This window comes from Argopecten irradians, chromosome 15, assembly GCF_041381155.1.
Source record: "Argopecten irradians isolate NY chromosome 15, Ai_NY, whole genome shotgun sequence".
NCBI classification, from domain to species: domain Eukaryota; kingdom Metazoa; phylum Mollusca; class Bivalvia; order Pectinida; family Pectinidae; genus Argopecten; species Argopecten irradians.
The window spans coordinates 24,271,250-24,295,977 of NC_091148.1; the positions used below are offsets into that span (position 1 = coordinate 24,271,250).

General features: G+C 34.9%; 1 protein-coding gene across 9 annotated transcripts; it reads right to left on the bottom strand.

Annotated features, from left to right (window-relative positions):
* Positions 1 to 1,851: 1,851 nt before the first annotated feature.
* On the bottom strand, positions 1,852 to 23,914 carry LOC138309828 (nmrA-like family domain-containing protein 1). 9 transcript variants are annotated; one of them, XM_069251056.1, is made up of 10 exons: positions 23,447 to 23,914; positions 15,986 to 16,167; positions 12,045 to 12,172; positions 10,761 to 10,905; positions 10,267 to 10,284; positions 9,273 to 9,296; positions 6,667 to 6,678; positions 4,666 to 4,761; positions 4,105 to 4,298; positions 1,852 to 3,328 (listed from the first exon to the last, which is right to left on the bottom strand). In XM_069251056.1, exons 1-10 carry the CDS (start codon positions 23,494 to 23,496, stop codon positions 3,113 to 3,115), a joined length of 1,065 nt encoding a protein of 354 aa, XP_069107157.1. In that variant the 5' UTR covers positions 23,497 to 23,914; the 3' UTR covers positions 1,852 to 3,112. The 9 variants fall into 9 exon arrangements, with proteins under 9 accessions (XP_069107157.1, XP_069107165.1, XP_069107159.1 ...); XM_069251064.1 differs by lacking the exon at positions 23,447 to 23,914 and adding an exon at positions 21,720 to 22,053; XM_069251058.1 differs by lacking the exon at positions 10,267 to 10,284.
* Between the last annotated feature and the right edge of the window lie 814 nt (positions 23,915 to 24,728).

A 24,728-nucleotide genomic window follows, 5' to 3' on the forward strand; every position in this document is an offset into this window, starting at 1 on the left:
CCTATTAACAGCAAGGGTCTTTGAGGATCTTCCATGCATGAAATGTGTTGCGGTGTGTGAATGTCGGTATGTTTGGGGAGGCTGTGGTATACTCGTGTTGTGTCTCTTTGTAGAACTCTTTTTATGGTGCTATCACACAAAAGCATGTCGCCGAAGATACCAAACAAAACACTCATCCGGTCAAAATACACTGACAACGGGCAAACCAGTCGTCACACCCCCTTAGTCTGAACAGAAACAACCACTTTTATAGACTATGGTGTGTCTCGGTCAGGGAGTGACCGTATGCAGTTTCTAGTGATGAAGAATTCGCCAATTTATTCCGGACATACATCGTCTGTCATGTAATTTATTATCTGAACCGATTAATGTTGATGTTGCTTTCGGACGATCGAGTCCTGGCAAAGTCTGTTTTTAAAGGGCTGTCTTAAAAATGTATGTCCGTCTGGATTTATATTTCAAATTACCTTTATTAAAGGTAAAATCGGTCTTTCCACATAAACGAACAGGTCCCGAGGTTTGGTAAACGAGACTGACAGCAGTGAAAGGTAAAATCGGTCTTTCCACATAAACGAACAGGTCCCGAGGATTGGTAACAGACTGACAGCAGTGAGGATGAGGATTTGTATGCCTTTCTGTGGATGACGTCGTCGCCTGGCCATTGACATCACTGACGAGAAGAGAGATGGCAGGCGATTGGGTGAATTTGTAAAGAAACTGAGACAGTATCAACGAGTCTGAGGAAGAAGAGAGAGGGGGCAGTGGAATATGAACAGTTTTAAAATACAAGAACAATGCTGCAATGAAATACACAAGCAGCAACTGAGTGGTTGCGTGCTGCTGAGACCTGATATCCCAGTCAGCGCACCTCTAGAGACAGTAGAGAACAGAAGTGAAATATCCGAGGAAGGAAGATTCCCCCAGGATGATGATACACCAATACAACCCAAGCAATGTAAGGTTCCTGAAACATAGGCAAATTCTGGACTGGTTTTTAGTAAACACATTCATTTTGTTTACTATTTTCAACTGTGTACCTAAAAGACAACAGATTAAAATCTGTTCAAGTCAAGGAAACAAGCTGTATTGCTTTAAATTTGCTTTTTGGTTAAACGAGTGTTTCAGTTCAAACTTTTCAAAGAAATTTTGATTTGAACTAAAATGTCCATTTCATTATTGAAATAACGGTTTCATCTTTGAGAATCACTCCGTTTCCAAACCAACTTCTATTTGGTTAATGAATATGGTTGTGAAAGAATAAACACCTAGAACGGGAAACGCTCCCAAAGATGAATGTTCAAAACAAATGATATACATTGACTTTCCTCATATTTGTTGTTATTTTACATTTACGCTAATAATATTTGTATTTTTTGCTTTCCGAAAAATATGAAACTCAGTAAAAGTTTGCATGATCAACCTGATAAGATAAAATCATTATTAAAGAAATCATCATAACTGCTGTATTATCAATATACAGAAAAAATGATGCCTTAAGCATGCGTTAGTGCAAAATTTTAAGTATAAACTTAAAACAAACACATTTATATAATAGAAGTCATTTTCTGTATGAAAAACAGGAAATCTTAATTCATAATAGCATATTATCCTAATTCTTTTCCTGACACCGAAACCGTAAATTGTTCTCTGCAACCGTATATATGACAATCTGTGTGGAATATGCGAACTTAAATGGAAGCTATAAGATTGTTTTCCCATCCTAGCTTCAAATGTTTTTATGTGTATGTTTATGAGAGTTTACTTGAATAGAATATTGTTTAAACTAAATTACTGTCATAACTCTTTAGCATTAGTTTACTGGTAACATTAAAAAGTGAACAAAACAATAGATAATATGTACATCACATTTTATTTACATCACTGTATCCAACTATTGTCATGTTTAGTCAAAGTCAGACAGACGTTTGTCTTCCTACATGCTAATGTTTTGAACTGTAAACAAACATTTTACTGACTCTGGAATTTTCTACATAGCATCTTGCAAAAATGACATCACATGTCCATATTTGGTATCGATGGGAATATCGCTATGCCAACATACATATCATAACGTGAACTAGAGTTCCGCGTGAAACAAGAACCCATTATCAACCTGTTTAGATTTCAATACTGACTAGTATTAAATACAAAAATAAAACCATCAAACATCTTTCTAGATGATATCTCATTTATAATGGTCGTAAAATGGAGATTCATTGACAACAATATCAAAATGGCTTACATTCAAATGCATAGGTACATGTACCGAATACTGAATTACGTGAAGTTGAAATGTAAACTATGTGAGTTAGCATCAGAAAGTTCAAAATATGTTATATACATCAATCATAAATAAGTTAACAACATGCAATTCGTCATCAATGTCATTGTGTGATGGACGGATATATCATCAATCAATCGAAATAGGGGTTTCATCATTAAATAAAATCATACTTTATCACATTCAATGTGCAGTCTCCGAGTCAAAATCACAAATTCCTAACACAGTTACCAATACTTGCTACCTAAGTCCGTTCACCATTGATTCAATACAGAATATGTTTGTCACAGCCAGTTGTACTAAGGTGGCAAAGCAAATTCTCCGAGTTTTAAAGCGAGTCGTTTAGTTTCTCGTTTGTTCTGAACCGACACAACACTTCAATTAAATGGGGCCCTCGAGTTTTCAGGAGTTCAGAATAACGAAGTTCGGTTGTATCTTCTTCCACATACAGTTCGTTAAGATACCATCAAAACCTGACGACGTCACATTTGGTGTATTACGTCCAATATCTTTGGAAGCAATAAGGAATTAACATCCATTCTATAATGAACAACTACTTTTTATCACAGTATTTATGACTATTGATTCTATTGGAAGATACCGAGATGTCAGTTCTTGTTAGAAAGTAACAAATACATGTATGATAACATTAGCATGCAACAATAACGTCTCAAATTTGTGATAGAAATGACTTGCTTTATCGTGCAACAACCTAAAATGGTACAAAAATTACTTGCTAACAAGAGAGGACAACTCTCCTTCACGAAATAGCGGAATTCACCACATTTGAATGTCCCTGCTGCCCCCTTTTACACTCAATGAAACTTCCATTCAGGTTTGCCCATCTTCCTCGTCCTCCCGAATCGCTCCCTCGATATAGTCTTTATTTTCGTCCATCCACTTATCGAGAGTTTTCGCGCGAGAGTTCAGTTTCTTTGTAGCTTTTATATCACGTACCATTGACGTACCGTCACGATAAAACTCAAACATGGCCGCCAGGTCCTTAGATCCGGCAAATTTAAAATTCTCATAATCTCGAATCTTGATCTGAAATAAACCATGTGAAATGAGTTCAGCTGAAATAACGTGTAACAAGCACTAAATACTTTGGAAAGCGGTATTTTTAGGAAATTAAAATTCTAAAAGTCATATATCATATATTAGACTGTTAATGCGTGTTGAACGGAAACAATAATGTAAACACCCTGTAATATTCCGAATTCATGACAACTATACACGTAAGTCGATAGCTAATTAATACACAAGGTACCCCTTGCTTAGGACAATAGCAACCAAATTACGTGTTAGTTTTGAAAATAATAATAAAAAAGTTTATTTTGTCGTTTCATTTGCAAACATTGCAAAAAATACATTAAATTACTGATATTTTGAAAACTATTTCTATTTATGTGTTATATTTTAAAACCTCTATAAGCATTAAGCAATTTTCAGCCCAATCGAAGAATATATAAATTTCGACCAATCAGAAGCCTCTGTTCTGTTTCTTTGGTAACCGTTATAAAACCATGTGATATACGACATAACAGGCATTTTTATACCTAATTTACAAAACCTGTATATAGTGATCTTGTTACTAAACATATCTTTTTTTTTGCAAATCTACACACGGTTTCCAATATTACTCTGTAAAATCCACCGAAATTAGTTTAGGAGTTGAAGGAGGTATCATAACTAAAACTTTCGAGAAAGATTACTAAATGTAATTTTTAGTACTAACAGATACGAAAAGTCAAAACGTTCTGACCACTCAATATTAAATTTAGAAAGTAAAAAAAAATACAAAAATAGATATAAAAGCGTACCTTGGGGTCCTTAAATTTCATGGTATCGAAGTGTTTGTTGAAGATATCTACGATATTACTCATACTCAGGCGATCTGCACTTAGTCCCAACGTTTTGCCATAGTAAAGCTTTGGTTTACATAAAATGTCGTAAACACACTCTCCGACATCTTCAACAGCCATACAGTCAAGTATGCCATCTTCCATTGGCAGTGCTGCAACCAATCAAAAACAGAAGTCAAAATTGCCAACCAATCATAAAAGAAGTCACAAAAATAACAACCAATAAAAAATAAGCGTCATAGCATCAACTTGACTTCAAAGATAATATCAATATGAAAATCTCGAAGCGAAATTTGGTTGGTTCAGGTGACGACTCACAAATTGAGGTTGGTTCACGTGACGACTCATAATATGAGGTTGGTTCAGGTGACTACTCACAAATTGAGGTTGGTTCACGTGACGACTCATAATATGAGGTTGGTTCAGGTGATTACTCACAAATTGTGGTTGGTTCACGTGAAGACTCATAATATGAGGTTGGTTCAGTTTACGACTCACAAAAACATATGAAGTACATACCTAACGCGTACACTCCGTACTTGAGTTTGTATGGTTTGAAGACAGTGTAGAAATTCTCGTACCAAAACGGTAGGCGGAGAATGGTGTAATTAAGACCTGAAAATATACAGAAAATCATGTTTAGAGCAGAGGAGATTTCTCTTATATCTTATTGGCTGTAATCACTCTGATATATGATTAATGTAAACCATGGTAACCACAGGTTGCCATAGAGACCACTGGTAACCGTATTGATATCATCAACTGAAACATGACGTCATTGCCTTTTTTACTTTTAAACCTGTACACTATCTAAGAAATCAAAATAGTGAATACCATGTAGTTTTGAAAAGTATTTAAATACATTATGTCTATCACAAGAAGTTGAACATAGACTCTTGAAAATATGTATGGGTGACGTCGGGTTGTAAATACCCAATTCATACAAGTTGTCTTTCATTTTGTGATGATCAAAGATGGCACATATGACTAAGTGTAAAACCATACTTGAACCAAACACATACCCAATAACATGATAAAACAATGTTAGTCAAACTCCGAACCTGTGATGTAAACAAATCAACCAACCGTGACATTTTATTAATGCATGTACATCACATATTAATCACGTGACCTGTAGAACCAACACTCTGCATGCTCAAGTATAGTCTTCAAAACACACACGATAACATATGGAAACACATGACGCAGCATATCAATGTTGTTTGGGATATATATATTCTGTATTTGCATATTACAGAGTTATCTACCCTTGTGGGTAGATATTGATTGTGACGTCATGTGTTTTCGAGCGTAACGTCATAGTTTTCGGAGAAAACGACGTGAAATGCGCTCACAAAATAATGACGTAACAATCGATACCTACCTGCATGGAAGCTAACTCTAATACACAAAGACGGAATATAACTATGGTGTAACTTTTTTGTTGGTGGCTTTCTTTGGATATAATAAACAATGTATTGCATTTAATTCTTTTTTTACATGTTCCAGTCAACAAAATATTGGCTAAATGACCATAGCTCCTAACAACATATGGACTACATAATAGATTCATCAACACTATTGAGGAATGCAATGAAATGCTTTACTGTAAATGAGGATATGTACGGTGGCTGATTTGTGCCATTTCGTCTTTTTGTCTTTTCGGGGCGAGAAGACGAAAATTAACAAACCTTAATATTCGTCTTTTCGTCTTTCGGAGCGAAAAGACGAAAAGACGAAATTTAAGGTTTGTTAATTATCGTCTTTTCGGGCGAAAAGACGAAAAGACGAGATTTTTAAAGGCGAATAGACGAAAATTAAAGGCGCTAATTAACGTGCATCACTTTCGTCTTTTCGTGTTTGACTTTTCGTCTTTTCGTCTTTTCGCGGCGAAAAGACGAAAAGACGAAATGACGAGAATTAAGATATTTAATTTTCGACTTTTCGGTGCAAAAAGACGAAAAGACGAAATGGCATAAATCAGCCACCGTAGATATGGGTTAACCAAAGATGATACGAAACACAACAACTTCATTCTCTATGTATTCAGTGTCCTTGGTAGGACTGAAGTGAAAACCAAATAACCTTGACCCTCGATCTCTCATATTTTGTAAAAGCATATTAAATGACGACTTCATTGTGAGGGAAAGAGGACTTTGCTATGTGAGGGATTGTCATTCGATTTTTGTTAAAAGTAGCGATTTTTGTTGCGATTCAACGCACATTTAGAATTAACAACGTTTCATAAAAATACTGTAAGAGGGGGGGGGGTTAATATGGGGCAGATGCAGTAGATGCTGGGGGTTGAGGGAGTAAAACAATGGTACAGATTTATTTCCGAAAAAAGGTACAAAGGGAGGGAAGGCTTGTTATTTGGAAATAATCCATACTTTATAGACTAATATTGGATAATTTCATTAATCTAACATCTTTGAACCATAACAAATCTAAAAAAAATCAATAAACAGAACGCCGCATGCATCAAAAACTGTTAGACCAGTTTCCCAACCACCTACTCACCGACAATTTTTTCTGAAATAAGTATATAAATAATGTCAGTGCGACGACGTGAAAGAACTAACGTTTTCACTTGAAATATTTATCATATTCTCAAACATCTACGTTACGCTTCAGGAATGCTGAAAACATTTAAAAAACGAATTTAAGTTTAATTTCATATTATCATCACGTTCATTTGATAAAAAATAAATCATATTGTTGTGAAGAGATCTTTAGTTTTTACTTAAGATATTACCTTTGACCCAGCGTGATGCTTTAAATGTATTTACCATTGATACTTTTAAAATAACAATTTTCAGTTAACTGTCATAAATATTTTTTAATGTAACGAAACGAAATATTTTTTTAATAAAAAAAACATTAGACTTCACAATTATTATTATCATTATTATTTTTTATTATTATTTATTTATTTTTTTTTGTAAAAAATATTATCAATTAAGTTAGCAAACACGTACTTTGTGACGATAAAATAAATCAGTCAAAGTTAAAAATAATGAAGACACATACCAGGAAATTGTGTGCTAACTACAACACATTCACAATACAAAAAGTAAAAAAAGACTTTCCAGGTTAACCACGATTGTTATTAAATCAAAACCCGTTTAAAACAATACATATTGTTATACCTTGGTAATAATAACGCAGGAAATAACAGTACATGATATAATTATATAATTAAGATATAGGAATATAACTACATGTATGTATTTGAAATATAAGACACACAAAATATGTAACAAAAAGTATATTTCAGGCATGTGGTTACAATGGATCGTATAAGTATGATTGGATCGATTGTACTATTCCGTCTAACTAGAGTTATCTTCCCTTTAATGAAGGTGTTGCTTATGATAGTGTATGGCTGCCAGGATATCGCCACATTTTAAAGAAGAAACAATGTTAATTACGGTCATAATTAATGGTATTACAATAAATACCCGCCCACAAAAGCAGACATGCATGGTTACAATTGGAACACCCATAACACACGTATATGTCAGTCTTCCTGATAAAAACTTTAGTATTGGACATATCTAACACATTCTAGTTAACCAAGTGTTCAATGATAGTCCGTATGAGGGCATGACTTTTTAAATCGATGTGAAAAACAGTTGTAGGACGTACAAATAAAAGAAAGAGAGCTAAAATGCGAAGACACTAATACAAAGAATAAAGACAAACCAATTTGATCAAATCTTAAAGTCCGTGATGTAAACAGAAGATGTATGTTCTCCAAAAACAGTACAACAATAGACAGAACCAGGAGATTCACAAGGGTATGAGTACAATCTACTGCCTCGACAGGATAACCAATTGACGACAATGACTGTCATCATAAGTGAAATACATGTATGACGGAAACACTCTGAGATTTTCAATAAAATCAAGTATTTATGTGATACTGATTCCCCTCGTACGAAATGTACATAAACCTTACAGAAATTTACCTTGCCACAATTGTCACATCACATGATAAAGATAACAAAGAAGTTAAATGAATGTATTCGGCTCTATAATAACTTCACACTAAAATCTCTACATACACGTGGTATACAGATGCTGTATTCATGTCAATCATATCATGATGATACATGAAAGGACTCAAACACATCATTTTAGCTCCACATCCAAAATAGTTTTAAAATTCTATACAAAGTATTGGTACTGTTGACATTTACAGAAAAGCATGGTTCGAGATATTTCGTAAATCTGTTACCAGCAACGCCCCTTAGTAACAAAGTTATGACACTGTGCGGTTTGCGGTTTTCGCTAAATTTGGCGTGAAATATCATGTTTGAATTATCCATCTAAATTCGAATGTAATCATGTTCATTACGTTTGTAAAGATACTGATATCTGCAGCAACATTAAGAAAATAAGGTTTGTGGAACAGAATATTTTTGTTTCATTAAAATCAATATTTGAAGAATCAAAAAGACTCAACAATACAAAGCAAGGTGAAACTACAGACACCCTAATTAATGGACGAAGGAACTTGATATGAGAAGATAAGCAGTGAACTAAATAAAAAGAAACACGGTTTACATTTGTGATGGTTACATATGCTTTCGTAACTCTCAATCAAAACATTTCTCATATTGTCCAATAGTGGTGACAAAGTCATACAAATTCAATATTGCTAAGACTTGTAAATGTACAGTGTTACTATGACGTGTTGCTATGAAGTGCATCACTACTTAGTTACCATGACAACAGTGACATCTCCTACGTTGTGAGGTAAGATATTACGAAACACTGCCAATATATATTTAAGTGAATACAATACAAGCACTTGGTGATATCACAAACACACCAATACCTTCGCTTTATAGAACAGTTGTGTTGTCTTTTTTGTAACCATGGCAACTATCACATTACCTATCATATTACAAATTTCAAAACTTTTTTTTATTTTTGAATAAAAAAACATAGGAAGCCTTAAAGATTTGGCGCTTAAATACGAATTGTACTCGGATTATCAATTAATTTTAAATGATAATATAATTAGTAAGGGTAGTTGATTGGTTTCCATGGTTATGCAAAATGTTCAGTATGTATTGGTGTGTTGCGTGACACATAAATCACTCTACATAAATGATAACCTTCGTTTTCTGCTGGAGACCCGCCTACAAAACAAACATTAGACAGCGTGCATTAGTGCAGGCTAGACTGCACTCGAACCTAGAATGTTTATATTACAAACTTTCTGAACTGCAATTCATTTACCAATTTATTCGACAAATCTACGGTATAAGCATTCTATGCACTATATTTCAGAAAACATCCATTAAAGATATATACTCAATTAAACTTAAATATATATATAGCATAAGCTTTCTTTTTTCTAAGATAAACGAAAAACTGAAATGTAGTAGTAAATTTGAAGAAAAAAAATATCTAAAATGCCTGAAATAATTACATTGTGATAAATTCATGTTATTAAAATAGCGCTCAATAAAGTTTTAGGTAACTTCTTATGAATGTAATTCAAATAAAGCTGATATATATGGGACACTCTATATCAAACAGTCAAATCTAACAAAGGAAGTGGTTTACAAAACAAAAACAAATGGTTGTCTACATTGTAAGTACAATATGATCGACACAAAATACCAGGATTACGACAATGAATCAGATTATGGCACCCACGAATACACACGAGGTGACAAGCATCGGATTCCCAGACTGCGCATGCTCAACCAAATACAGCAGGACAAGAAGTTTGTCGTGGGTCATATTCAGCAAATCATAATACAGAATGTTTTCAAATGAGGTTTTGTAAATGTACTGTCGTATGCATGTATTCATCTTCTCGTTAATGGATCACTTTTGAAATAAAATTAAAATATTTCTTTCTTTTTTTTACCAACAAAACTGCTCAAAATATACATTTGAAACAACAATTAATATTTCTATTTAAGATGTGGGTCTCAGTGTCACGTGTTCACGAGATTACAATGGTGTCCAACAAAAAATTGGTTTAAAAAGTTTTAAGTATTTTTACTGATAGTGGTTGAGTAGGGCGGTACAAAGGGAGATCACCCAGATTTTGTATCCGTCATCGTTCACTTTGACGTATACAAACTGATTAATTACCTTCTCCTTCCTCTGTGTCTGCTCATCGTGAAAACAAGTAAAAAACGTCAATAAAAACTAACAAAAATATCTCACAAATTTTAATCAATCCCATAACATAATATTATATATTTGAACGATGTGTTTCACGTGTTGATGCCTAGAAGATACAACACGTTCTTATTCCTAGGTTTTTCTGAAAGGATTGCCACTTTGATTTTAAAAATATGTAAACTAAAAAATAATTTTTGTGACAAGGTAAAATTTTCTAAAGAAAGACAAAGAAGGGAGGTAACTGGGTAACTTAATGTTTGACATGTGTTTCAGTATTCAAAACTTCCAAGTGTAAAACATCTAGTGATACAGTGTAGGACAGTATATACTATTTTTCATCTAAAAAACAATCTACAAAAAAAATGATTCGCTGGTGGTTGCATGACGAAGAAATATACTGTTTATCTAAAATACATTAAGTGTGTTTTCCTCATTTTCCTCATACAGAATTCTATACCTACCGACTTCCCGGATGTACTCCTCTATAGAAAACTTGGAGTCGAGGTGATTACAATCCCTTCCTATAATCTTCTTCACATTTTCTGAGCCATTAAAGATGATATGTGATACCCCACAACTCACCGCCGCGTCAATAGCGTTAAGGCCCTGTAACAAAACACGGGTCATAGGTCATAGTAATCAAATTCACGCCCTGTAACAAAACACGGGTCATAGGTCATAGTAATCAAATTCACGCCCTGTAACAAAACACGGGTCATAGGTCATAGTAATCAAATTCACGCCCGGTTACAAAACACAGGTGGGTCATAGGTCATAATAATAATATTCAAGTCCCGTAACGGGACAAAGATCATAGGTCTTAATCATCCAATACACGCCCTCTTCATGGGTCATGATAATCACATTCGCTCCCAGTAAGATAACACAGTCGGTTCAACTTCATGGGTCACTATAATCCTATTCACGCCCTATAACAAAGCAGTTAGGTCATAGGCCATAATAATCGAATTCATGCCTTGCAACAGAACACAATTGGTCAGAGGTCATGGGTCTTAATCAAATTCAAGCTTTGCAACAGGACACAATTGGTCAAAGGTCATAGGTCATAACCATTACGTTCAAACTTTGCAACAGGACACAAGTGGACAAAGGCCATAGTTCATAATAATCCATTGGACAAAGGTCATAGGTCATAACCATCACGTTCAAGCCTTGCAACAGGACACAATTGGTCAAAGGTCCTTAAAACATTAAAGTTAAGGCAAAACGTACGGAACTTTCCTTAACTTACGCAATATTTCCCTTGTATGATTTTTACGTAAAGTCATTGTTATTGTATTCATGTAAGGAGCGTGTACTTCCCCATACTAAATGTCCCAGTTTCACGAATATTTAATAACTGTAAGGAATTCTTTAACTTAAAATTCTCCATGGGAAAGCATTGCTGACGTTCCTTAGTTTTTTTCTTAACCTCAATGCTTTTCTAATGAGTATATTAAATTAAGGAATTTCTTAAGCTTATATCTTCTTTGTTTATATTTTGGTATTGCTGTCTTGGCGTGTAACCAAGCAATAACGACTGCACTCCTAGGTGAGGACATAATGAAGCACTGTTTCCTGGCAGCAGATCTAACTGTCTCTGTAAACATATCTAATGTTTGTTTCAAAGCTTTTATATTTTATCTGAAGAATATGGACTGCACGTCAAACATAATGCAATACATCACATTATTTTTGTGTTGTTTGATTTTGAGGATGGACTTTACACGATACTATACTTATACCTGTACGATTTCCTTCTGTTTGTTCTTTTCCTCCCAGAAGTGGGTGGTAAGAAACATGGCGTCCGCGTTAGCTAGGGCTTTCTCTAGAGACTTGGTATCGTCTAGGTTGGCGTTCACAATCACAGCACCTTAACACGTCATATGAATGTAAATATAGAAAAACCTTTTGGAAAAGCATCTTATATAAATGTCATAGAAAATAGAAATACAACATAACTACATTTCTAAGCAACGGAACATATATATAATATTATATATAAAAAAACCTTCAAACATTTTATATCTCATCACAATACAAAATAACAAAATAACTATATTTCTAAGCAACTAAGCATGTCATATACATCTGTAGAAAATCCTCGAACATTTATATAAAACAAAATCCCTTTTTAACATTTCTCAGTGACTGAGCATGCGGTATAAATAGAATAATAATTAAACATTAATCATATGAATATGCCATTTCAGCAACTAAACATGATAATGAATAATATAAGATGTTCATTTAACATTACATGGTCGGAAAAGTACTTGTTTATGTCATAGAAAATAGTCACTTAAAATTTCACAAAAATACAGGGAATAAAAAACCCTTTTCAAACCTTCACAGAGGAGGCTAAATAAAAAACCCTTACGCGTTTACATGAAGTTACCAAAAGCAAAGGGAAAATATTTTTATACTTGATATTTGCATTAAAAGCGTTAACATGCACTTATTTCTCCGTTTCATTCAGCTTTCCCACATAAAATCTTCTAATGTTTCATATGAACACAAATCGTTGTCAATTCCCTCTGAAAAGCATTACTTTTGTATCTTACAATCAAATAAGTTCTTACAAGGTTGATGAAAACATTCTGAACCAATGAAGATGTTGAATTAAAATGAAATTTTTTATGACGATATCATTTTAATTTACCAAAAACCATGTTCAGAAAGAAGAAAGTTATCTGTAAAATGATTTCTAAACTAGAAATTTGAAATTACCAGAGTTGCATTAACAAGATATTTGGTCTAAGGCTTTCATGTATTACGGTTCACTTATATTCCATGCAGGTGATTTCACTGATTCAAACCTTTCTCATATCCACAATTCATGCGGTGATGTGACTTAAAACAATAAAACCTTAATTTCAGTTAGCTCATCTGATCATTATATAGAGATACCAACGATTCGTTTCAGAGATACCACCGTTAGTACCGCCACCACAATTAATCACTAAGTAGTTATATCAGTAGTATCAGAATTATGAAATAGAGACGTCGCTGTCTAGTCATTGACATCTCTAAAATGTTTATTTCATTACTTAATTAAATAGAAATTAGAATTAAAATTACCCCACAGGAAAGTATTGCATGACTTAAGGAAAGTTCCTTAAGATTTTCCCATTGACTCATCTAAAGCTTTCCTAGGGGTAATTTCAAGTTAAGAATGTTCTTCAAGCTGCGCCCAAGTTTCAAAGCAGTATGAAGCGAGTACTAGACAGAAGGTGGTAGGGAGATCAATTTATTGTTAAGGTAGGTATTTTCCAGTCCCGGGATATTGTTATATTATTGTCAAAATAGTGGGTTATCATTGTTATCGATGGTACCAGGAAATTACTAATACGCTTGAAAGGGAAGATTAAAGGTTAAAGATACATTGACGATTAGTATATTCTGTATTTGATTATTACAGAGTTATCTGCCCGTGCGGTTTTATTGTGACGTCATTCTTTTCGGAGAAAACGACATGAATAATAACGTTACAATGGAAACCTATCCCCAAGGGAGCTAACTCTGTAATATGCAAACACGGAATACTAGTACACCAGTACGGTATGCATGTTACCCTTGTCCAAGGTTACTGAAAACCAACATATTTTCGCGTGCGATTACATTTCTAGTATTTCACTGGCGATTGGAATTCGTGAAAATTATTTGCCCCGAGAAATTTCAACAACAAGCACGATAAAACATTTCAATTGAAAATCGTAAAAACAAATAACGGTGCAAACGCCATTTTCTCTTTTTGTCTTCGATACCAATCGGTTGGGAGAAATCTGAAAATGTTCGAGCACAATCTATCACAGAGTTCATTACGGTCTCTGAATGCGCGGATCGCAATGAACCCTGGGAAATATTGGTTCACGTATTGCCAATTGTCTTCCAATTGAAGGTCCTCGCGAATTAAAGCAACTATACGCTAGTAATAGACTGCAAATTAAGACAAGGTTGGTGGGTTGGTTGGCTGTGCCTGTTAAGCTCGGTAGAGAGAGGGTGTATTTTGAGTTACTAGGCTCGAGGAAAGGAGTAGGATATTGACTGTAATATTGTGTGTCAATGTGGATACAGAGAGAAACCATGTACATCCACATGGAAATTAGATTGCAAATGATTTATTATTAGAGTAATACTTTTGTATTAAAATAAGAGTTCTGTAGTGTAGTTTGAGAAATAATATGCGCATGGGTTTATTTGAAATTAATAAAAGTTTCTTAAAATACCCCTGTCATACGCCAAACTGAGTCACTATCAAAAAGCAGTTTGTAAATTAAATTTAGTCTTAAATTCTTTATCAGTCCCTAGAAGATCTAATTAAAATAAGAAGGTCATTACACTACGTACATTGTATATACTACGTTAAAGAACAAACGTAGTGTACAGTGAAACCTGACTTAGCGACCACCTCTATAAAGACCACCTGCTAATAAGACTTTCTAAAGTCCATAATGGTCATTTATAACACAACTTGACCTGTGTATAAAGACTACTTCCTTCCTTGTCCCCTGTGTGATCTTTATAGACAGGTTTGACGGTACATGTATACATAGTGTAATGAAGGATCGTATTTTGATTAGATTGGCTTTGCCACTATCGAACACGAGAATGGGGAGAATGTTAAAATGGAGTTTGGTAGACATGCAGGTTAACCCTGGGATACAGTGTATAAACCTCCCCAGTCCATGCCGTATCATGTTGACGTCACCCTATAGCGAAGTTTATTTTGCATGCATTGACATTTAAACGCTTACCGTAGGTACCTGAACAATGGAAAGTGGGATGATTATATAATAAGATCATAGAGATGATGAATATTCATAAAAATCACTTACCTTTTCCTATGAATATAAAAGTATGTTATTTTACTTTCAAAGTGCGCAATGGTGAATCGATTTGATTTGATCACAGAAAACTCACAGGGACTGGCATTTATGAAAACATACATAACTCCAATCACATTGATTTGTGCACTATCAAACTGTCCGAAAATCTTAACCATTGAACGTTTGTTTTTTAATCCTTTTTGAAGTCATTTGAAATTCCTTATTCGAAAATAAAACAACAGTTAGGCGTCATATTCCTTACACTGGACAAAATCACATATTAGTGCGTCAGTTTCAGGAAAATATTTGGGATGACGTTTTTAATCTAAATATCAGGTTTTGGAGTTACATAATGTGATTAGAAACAAAACGGAAACTGAACTAGGAAAACAAAATGACTGTCAAAATATCTGTGAGGCTGAAAGTCAATAAAATTACTACAAAAAATGAGTTGTCTAGTATCAAAGTGTGTTTGTCGACTAGTAACCTAGTATGCAGGAGACATCTTCCTCGAATACACAAGAAAATTACCTTAGAATAGGGGAAAGCACATAATGTTGCCTAATATGGTTTTATGATTAAAGTCCAAAGCATTTAGCTTTGGTTGATTTTTGAAGTAATAATTTGGAGGTTGATAGTGACCGTGATGTATGTGAATCGGTGTGAATCTTGATATTTTGTATACATATTACGTGTGCGTGACAAATATTTATGGAAATAATAATATAAATATTTCAATGTTTTGACAACAATGATAATAGTGATTCACTACACAACACAATATTAAATATATGCATCTAAAACTCCATAAAACACAATAACACAATATGCCCGTGGAGGACTTCTCATAACCTTACCAAGTTCCGCCAGTTCCCGCGCTTTGTCACTATTGGTTCTGCGCGTGACGCACCTCACCCTGAATTTGAAAGGGTCATTTAGTAGTGCACGTGCCACTGAGCCCCCTAGTAAACCTGTAGCACCAAAAACCACGACGGTTTTGGGCTCGTCGAAGGAGTCCATACTGGATCCGCACCCCATCCTGTGAACAAAACAAAATAAGTTTAAATGGCGGGAATAACATATGACGTCATCAACAGTTACGCCATGACTGCGCGCCAAAATGACACATTTTCCATTTCAAATAGAGGTTTGTGTTTTATGATCAGCATATTTTTTTCTTTTTTTTTTTTTTTTTTTTTTTACATTGATGTATATTTTAACCATTTGGAGGAGACGAGTCCAAAAACCTATCTCTCAATCCTGGCACAGTTCATAGTGCTCACTCAGTCCTCTCATTTCTCCACTCTTTATACGACCTACGACAGAATATAATTTGATCATTCAATACTACGAGTTAGAAGGCCACTTGGGAGATTTTAGGGTATTTTAGTGAATGCAGCTCATACCAGGTATAAAATATATTTTACCTAAATAAAGTGCCAATATCGTTATACTCGGTGAACGTTTCCTGCTTTCGTGAAAACATTGAGATAGTTACGTCATTGTTTGCTGGACTGACGCCTATGGATGTAATAATGTTATTCTGAGTAATGTTATGAATTTGTGAGAAAAACGACTTGATTTTATCACAAAAACACACACTGACGAAACAACACGGCGGTTTTGAAATACAATAATTACATTGACTTTGTATGAATTATTTCAACTGGTGACGTCATATTTTAACGTCACAATCGTCGGAAGATTGAACTGATCATACTCATATCACGTCGTTTTCAGCTCAGTGAACTGATTATAGTAATATTAAGACTACTTGTATCTCGTAAACCCCGTATCTATGTCCAGTTTCAAGAACATTATATTACTTTCACAAAATACATGTTAAAGAAAATAGAAAGAAAAAAATTTCACTATGCCTGTATTCTAGCTACAGATTTATACAAACCTCTCGTCAAAATTACGAGAGCAACTGCTTCGCCACACCAAACATCCAACCTGCTCCATGTCAATTATGTTGAGATAGAGCATGCGCAGAAAATCAAAGAGGACAGATGGAAACAAAAATCAAATCTGGAAAAAAATACTACGGAGGAGTGTGCGCACAATACATAGATAGAAGTTTGTCTTCGCAGCTTCTAGAAACCGGAGATAATGATCCGTAACTAGTAAAACTGATGAAAAATAATTTGGTATGAGAAGAGTGTCCAGTCAAGCACAGTTGGGACCAATATACTTCCAACATTATTGTACATGTAGTTTATACCGACAAATGAATTTGTCGACGTCTTCTCACAGAGACAGACACTGACATGTGTTTTCCGTATATGGACGATGCGGCAGTACTACCTTACTTTTTATAGGAGAGCGTTCACCGCGGGATGGTTCCATTTACAGCTATTTTACTGCTCCATTAGAAGGTGGGCCAAATCCGACACAATAGACCGTTTGACCTCCTGACCCCGGCCTCTGAGGACTAGTGAGAGTTTATGCTGATCCAGTGCTGCATCAGGTACACCATCCTGTCGTTAGCTAGGATTACCGCCTTATTTGCCCAACTTATACCTCCAAATACCGCCTCACCTTCCTCCTACTCAAAAACTAAGGTGTGACAATACTGGTCACATACATGTACGTGGTACCTCCCAAACAAAACTGTTAATACATTTACAGGTGTGACAATACTGGTCACACACATGTACGTGGTACCTCCCAAACAAAACAGTTACATACATTTACAGGTGTGACAACATTAACGCAGATCCTCATAATTCCCGAACTCAAAGCTCTACTATACCTCCTACACATACTAGAGTGACAAGGTTGCACTGTTCCTTCACGAACACAATGTCTCCATCACATACTCAGAATTTCAAGCCAAATGAGCTAACGTTGTTATATAGCTGGTGTTTATTGAGCGTCAACGTCATATTACTGTAAATATTTAAAATTTTCAAGACCCTTGCTAGGCCAATACATATACCTGTAAACTTGAAAATGAAATAAAGAAAAATGCTTTCGTCAAAGAAAGTTGACGTGTGTGTCCCTTTGAATAGTTTTTTTTTAAATTTATTATCAAGAGAAAAAACCAGAGGTTATGTTTCAGTGGATTTGGTCTAATAAAATTCTTCTAAACAGAACTTGTTCCTACAGTCTATAGATATTCCAAATAGCACCTCGTCTGATGTTCTTCCGTTCTTTTATTTGTAACTAGTTTACGTTTGCTTGAACTGAAATCTGGTACCATAGTCCGGCGGAAATTAATGTCATTTTAAAAACTTTGAAGAGATTTTCAATAGCTCTTTATATGCTGATGTTCCATTAAATACACTTGTATATATTCTATTTGATCACATATACATTCCATAAAGGCGTGAGCTGAATATTACCTTAAGTGTAGGTCAATTCCGATTTCTCATGTTAGAGGTTTTAAACTTAATTATGTTCAATGTCTAAAAAAAGCTCCAAGGCATATATAGACTCTAAGTTTAAGAGAGTTCAACCATGTCATATAGACACCATCAAGGCTATTCTATATTTGTATACAATGTAGACAACATCAAGGCTATTCTATATTTGTATACAATGTAGACAACATCAAGGCTATTCTATATTTGTATACGATGTAGACAACATCAAGGCTATTCTATATTTGTATACGATGTAGACAACATCAAGGCTATTCTATATTTGTATACGATGTAGACAACATCAAGGCTATTCTATATTTGTATACGATGTAGACAACATCAAGGCTATTCTATATTTGTATACGATGTAGACAACATCAAGGCTATTCTATATTTGTATACGATGTAGACAACATCAAGGCTATTCTATATTTGTATACAATGTAGACAACATCAAGGCTATTCTATATTTGTATAGATGTAACACATCAAGGCTATTCTATATTTGTATACATGTAGACAACATCAAGGCTATTCTATATTTGTATACGATGTAGACAAATAGACAACATCAAGGCTATTCTATATTTGTATACGATGTAGACAACATCAAGGCTATTCTGTATTTGTATACGATGTAGACAACATCAAGGCTATTCTGTATTTGTATACGATGTAGACAACATCAAGGCTATTCTATATTTGTATACGATGTAGACAACATCAAGGCTATTCTATATTTGTATACGATGTAGACAACATCAAGGCTATTCTATATTTGTATACGATGTAGACAACATCAAGGCTATTCTATATTTGTATACGATGTAGACAACATCAAGGCTATTCTATATTTGTATACGATGTAGACAACATCAAGGCTATTCTATATTTGTATATGATGTAGACAACATCAAGGCTATATATATTTGTATACGATGTAGACAACATCAAGGCTATTCTATATTTGTATACGATGTAGACAACATCAAGGCTATTCTATATTTGTATACGATGTAGACAACATCAAGGCTATTCTATTGTATACATGTAGACAACATCAGGCTATTCTATATTTGTATACGATGTAGACAACATCAAGGCTATTCTATATTTGTATACGATGTAGACAATATCAAGGCTATTCTATATTTGTATATGATGTAAGACAACATCAAGGCTTTTCTATATTTGTATACGATGTAGACACCATACATATGACAGAGTTATCTATTCAGGTGTAGATATTAATTTTTAAATGTAAATCCAGAACTGCAGAAGAATGTTCCAAAATCAACTGGCCCATTTAAATTATTCTACGAGCTCTTAAATCTATATTTTCGCTTACTTACGTTTAGTGAATATTTTATACATATTTATAAAAATATAATAAAGCAATAAAGACATTTAATTTACGATAGTATGCACCTGGTATATGGAAAAACGTCAAAGATTTTCACGTTTACGTCATCACAGCTGGCCAACCCGATTACGGTTATTAAAATCTATTTTGATAAGTACATGTGTATAATCCCATTTGATCTGAGATGTCACGAATGTACGAATGGCTTAAGGTTATCCTCTCGTGTTGCCTAATAGTTATCATGGCGTCATTAATGTTAAATCTAATGAAATGGGGTAATATTTTCACTAACCCCAAATATCATCTTACCCTGATACCAAACTAAGACAGCCGGACAAGCAATACCTGGTATGTCAGAATGTATATTTGTGGTACCAAGGTCAGAGGAAAGCCGGACCAAAAATCGCCTTACTTAAATGTTGTTACAGAGTAAAATTATAAAAAAAATCCCTTTAACTTTGGAGATATATCTTTGGGGTTACAGGTTAGAAACCCAGAGCCCAGTTTCATCAACATTTCTTAACTTAAATCTCCCTATAGAAAAGCGTTACATTAGTCAAGGAACAGATCCTTAGTTAAGAAGCCTTCCTTAAATTCTGGAATGCTTTCTTACGGAGAATTTTAGGTTAGTGGATTCCTTAAATTTAAGGAATGTTCATGAAACTGGGCCCAGGACGGATATACATGGTACCTTTCACTCAAAAATAAATGGCTGATGTCGACTGAAACCCTATCTGAGATACCATAAACAGGACGCTTCATTAACACTCCAGCAATTATTGACCCGTTTTGTTACATATATACATCTCTAAGAAGCTTTACTCTCCATGGATTCGGAAGGAGAGAATATGGATCACGGGGACGTGCGTTAGTACGATGTCAATAGCACCACCGAGATAGCATTGGCAGTCAGCCTAACAACGTCTACGTCTCCAAGGCTTGTAAAGTACCATTTATGGACGGTCATTTTACAGGCGTGTTTTAGTCCAGATATATAGGAAAATTGATAACAGGAGAGGAGAAAATGTAGTAACCAGAGCGGGTTCGAACCCGGGACTACATCGAACACTAGCCAGATGCTCTAGAGTACATGTATGTCAGGCTAGAGGATACCTCCATTATAGTATAGTGAAGGAATTAACACAACATATCATATCGCCTGTCTATTGCTGTTTTGTCTAGACCTGAAAATATAACCACTTATAGTTTTATGAACACCTCGGAGACCAGCCCATGCCCTTAATACGTACTATAACGATCACGAGTCTTTAGAAAGCTCAGAGGTATTTGGAAAGAGGTATATTTGAATGGACTCATAAGGTTTTATCTTATGTAATAATCTCCTACGACTTACAAAGGTTAATCTATGTCACCGTTATATAGTATGCTTTAAGTATCCCCTACCTCGAACACCAGTGTTAACTACATGTACGTATGGGAGTCGTTCATCACTAAGCCGATGTACGATATCTGTTTTAAGAATCAAAATGGAATTGAATCCCGTGTCCTCTCTAGTACATTAAAGCTCATCTGTGAGGTACTTTATACATGTAAATCATTATACATATGTGAACATGTGTATCACAATACAATTATCACGGTTAAATTTGTTATATATACGCGTGTAATGTAACGCACATGTATACATGTAATGTACATTATTAATTGATTTATTATGTAATAATTTATTCCGATGATGATTTAAAAAAGACGAAAATGTTGAACTTTAAATAACATTCACGTGAAAATGTAAAATAAAGTAAAGCAATGCATAGATGTAGATCATACGACCCCACGGGATCACCGACAAATCTAGATCTGACAGGGTCACAAAGTTCATGTGCCCGTGGGACAACTTACCTGATGTTAGCTGTGATATTCCATCCCTAGTCTGATGAGAAACAGTATATTACCTATATATCACATCTATTATCCACAACATATACACCGAGCCATTACTGAAAGTCCTCAGGTTTCTACACAGAATCAGCACTGTTTACAAATGTTGTCATTCGCTCTAATGATTGTTACTCGGATCTCTCTAGGGTCTACGCTGACATTGTATTGTCTCCAGTCTTTGAATGGGTATTGTTTCGATTGTCTGTTTTATTCAATTCGAGATTTTCTTGTCCAACTATGACACATACTTTAATACATTCTTTAATTATTACTAAATGGTGATTGCTACATCGTTAGGGGGTCCCAATGACATGTTAATGTGTATGCACACCTGGTTGCCATGGTCGTTGCTATTGTAATCAATCGTGCCATTGTCGATTTACACGCTCAGATAACACGGACAGGTAAGCACTACAAGGGAGACAACTCGGTGTACAAATTCTCATTACCTGATAGATCAAAGAGGGGGCATAGCCTCATGAACCTAATCACACATACAATATACCTACAGTACAGTACGTGCTTATGTAGTGACTGAGTAACACATGGTGTTTTGTCTTAATTGAAGTGACACTATACCGAAAGATACATGTACAACATGCATATGTATGGATTTCAGTTCGGATTTTGTCGACACAAGCTTACAGATTTTTGTTTCACATGCAAACGTAATAATTCCAAAATATAATGCACAAAGACAAATGAACGGAAAAAAAGAAAGACATGCAAAGACAGAAAGTTGTTACATATATCGATAGGAGAAACATAACTATTGATTTTTCAGAATTAGAATCAATGTTATATCGTGCAGTGTTTAATATTGCATAACAGATTGTACACATCCTAAACACGTCTTGTATCTATAACAAATATATTGACCACACGCTCCTAACGCGCGCAGGTATACATGTATGTCATGACATTAAATCAATACTAGACAATCCAGTTCCTGTTACATACATTGTATACATGTAGGGTTTGATGATGTGGACAACTGGAGTACTAGAGATAAAACTCCGACCTACAGGCTGTACCTGTCAGCTGTCACGGGTTGGAACAGAGCTGTACATAGTCTATACGGACAAACAGTATTGTTATTTGCAGATCGAAACTAAAAAAAACAAACAAAAAGCTAAAAGGATGAATTGAAAGTAACGAAAGTTTACGGTTCAAGTAATTATTTTGTAGACTACTGGTTCTGCCCATGGATGGCATATTATCTATTTTTTACACAAGAAACCAAATGATGTAATGTTTTTTCTGATACCGATCAGACGTCGAAATGACCGATATTCTGTCTGTGAAAAGCCAATTATGCTGTCGTGAAAGTCTTGAAGGATCTTGCCTTCTAGTTGTACAATTTTGAGTTTAAAGACATGGGAAGGACTTCAATTGTTAACAACATTTAAGTTCACGTAGGAATTGAAGATTTTGATTGAATGTTCATTAAATTATATTATTTGAAGCTCATTAAAATGAAACATGTAATGTTTTAAACACGTGTTCCAGAACATATACACACGTGTATGTTCGTGTACACATGTACATGTACAAATGTACCTATACTCGTATGTATCGGGTATTACTCTAGGGTCGTATTAATAAATCACACACAATAGAACCGATATCTACGTCTATATATTACAAGTATATGTTATCTATATATTACAAGTATATGTTGTACTCACGCTGAGGAAATAGTAAATATATCGGTGAACTCCGGGGTGTCTCCACTCATTCCCTTAGTCCCGGGAGGCTTAGCTTGCCCACTCGGCCCGGAGACCACGGGGACTCCCTTGGGGCCGGGCGGGGAGGGACTGTCGAGGACCGTGCCAATCTTGTAAAGTTGTTACTTATAACAAGTCCCAGGAGTCAGGATTTTATTTGAGACTCCCTTCCTATCTTCCTGGGAGAGAAGATGAACAAACACGATGTAAATCCATTAATCCAATCGTTTGATATTATCCAACTGTTTTACTGTATATGTCGACGTAAAATTATTATTTTCTATTTCCAGTGATTTGACTTAAATAAATCATAATCACTTGGTGTAGTCCTGATTCCTGACACTACCTCGCCGTTGCCTCTATGTACTATATGGCATTGAGAACAATTGCCTGTACGTACCGACTTCTTTACAAATCTCTTCGATTGTCAATACTCCCGAGTAGCGTTCTATTTAACACAGGGACAGGGCGACACGCTTTAACGACTCCACATACGTATATTAAACTATACACAATCAATCATTTTATGATCAAACAGGTGCTCGTTTGCGTAGTATGTCAAAATCTCGGTGTATTACAAACCCAGGCACCCGTGGATGTCTTTGTGAGTGGCCGTGTATTGTAGTTTATTATCTAAAAGATTAAACGGCAATCAAGATTAATTCAATATATTTAATATGCGTTTACACTTTATCAATTAAGCTTGAGTAGAGGGCGGCCATTGCCGACCTTTTTTTATTCAGTTAAGGTATCCCAGTACTGGCCGACGGAAAAAAGTCGATTGTAAACCGAAATCAATAAGAGCGTAAAGATGGTTATTTTTAAGTTAATAAAAGTAATGAAATATGGTGTTTTATGGGTTTTTTTTATCGTAGACATGTTTTAACACGACCAGACGTTCCAAAACCATAAGCACCATCTGCTCTAAATTGTATGAGAGTTATCTCCCTTAACTGTAATCACTGTCAAAAAGACAAAATGTACGAGTTATCTCTCTTTGACCGTATATGGTGTCAAATTTAACACGGCCTATATTATGACGGTGGTATTATAATCATTTGTCAATTGACTTAAAATCTATAGGTCAAAGTACAACTTATGTCAGGTCATGTATGCCAATACCAGGGAAGCAAACAACCAACTGCGATGTGAATGAACCAACGAGCAGAGAGAAGGCTATCTCAAACATAACCTTAGTCAATTTTGGATAACCAATCGAGATAAAAACTGAAGACTCAGAGAG

What these genes read in the sequence shown, in the direction of transcription:
- LOC138309828 (XM_069251056.1), bottom strand. Translation starts at nt 23,496, where the DNA reads ATGAGTGGAGACACCCCGGAGTTCACCGATATATTTACTATTTCCTCA. An exon ending in ATATTTACTATTTCCTCAGC is followed by an intron (nt 16,168 to 23,446) that starts GTGAGTACAACA and finishes TTTTGTTCACAG; the next exon opens with GATGGGGTGCGGATCCAGTA. An exon ending in GCGGGAACTGGCGGAACTTG is followed by an intron (nt 12,173 to 15,985) that starts GTAAGGTTATGA and finishes TGACGTGTTAAG; the next exon opens with GTGCTGTGATTGTGAACGCC.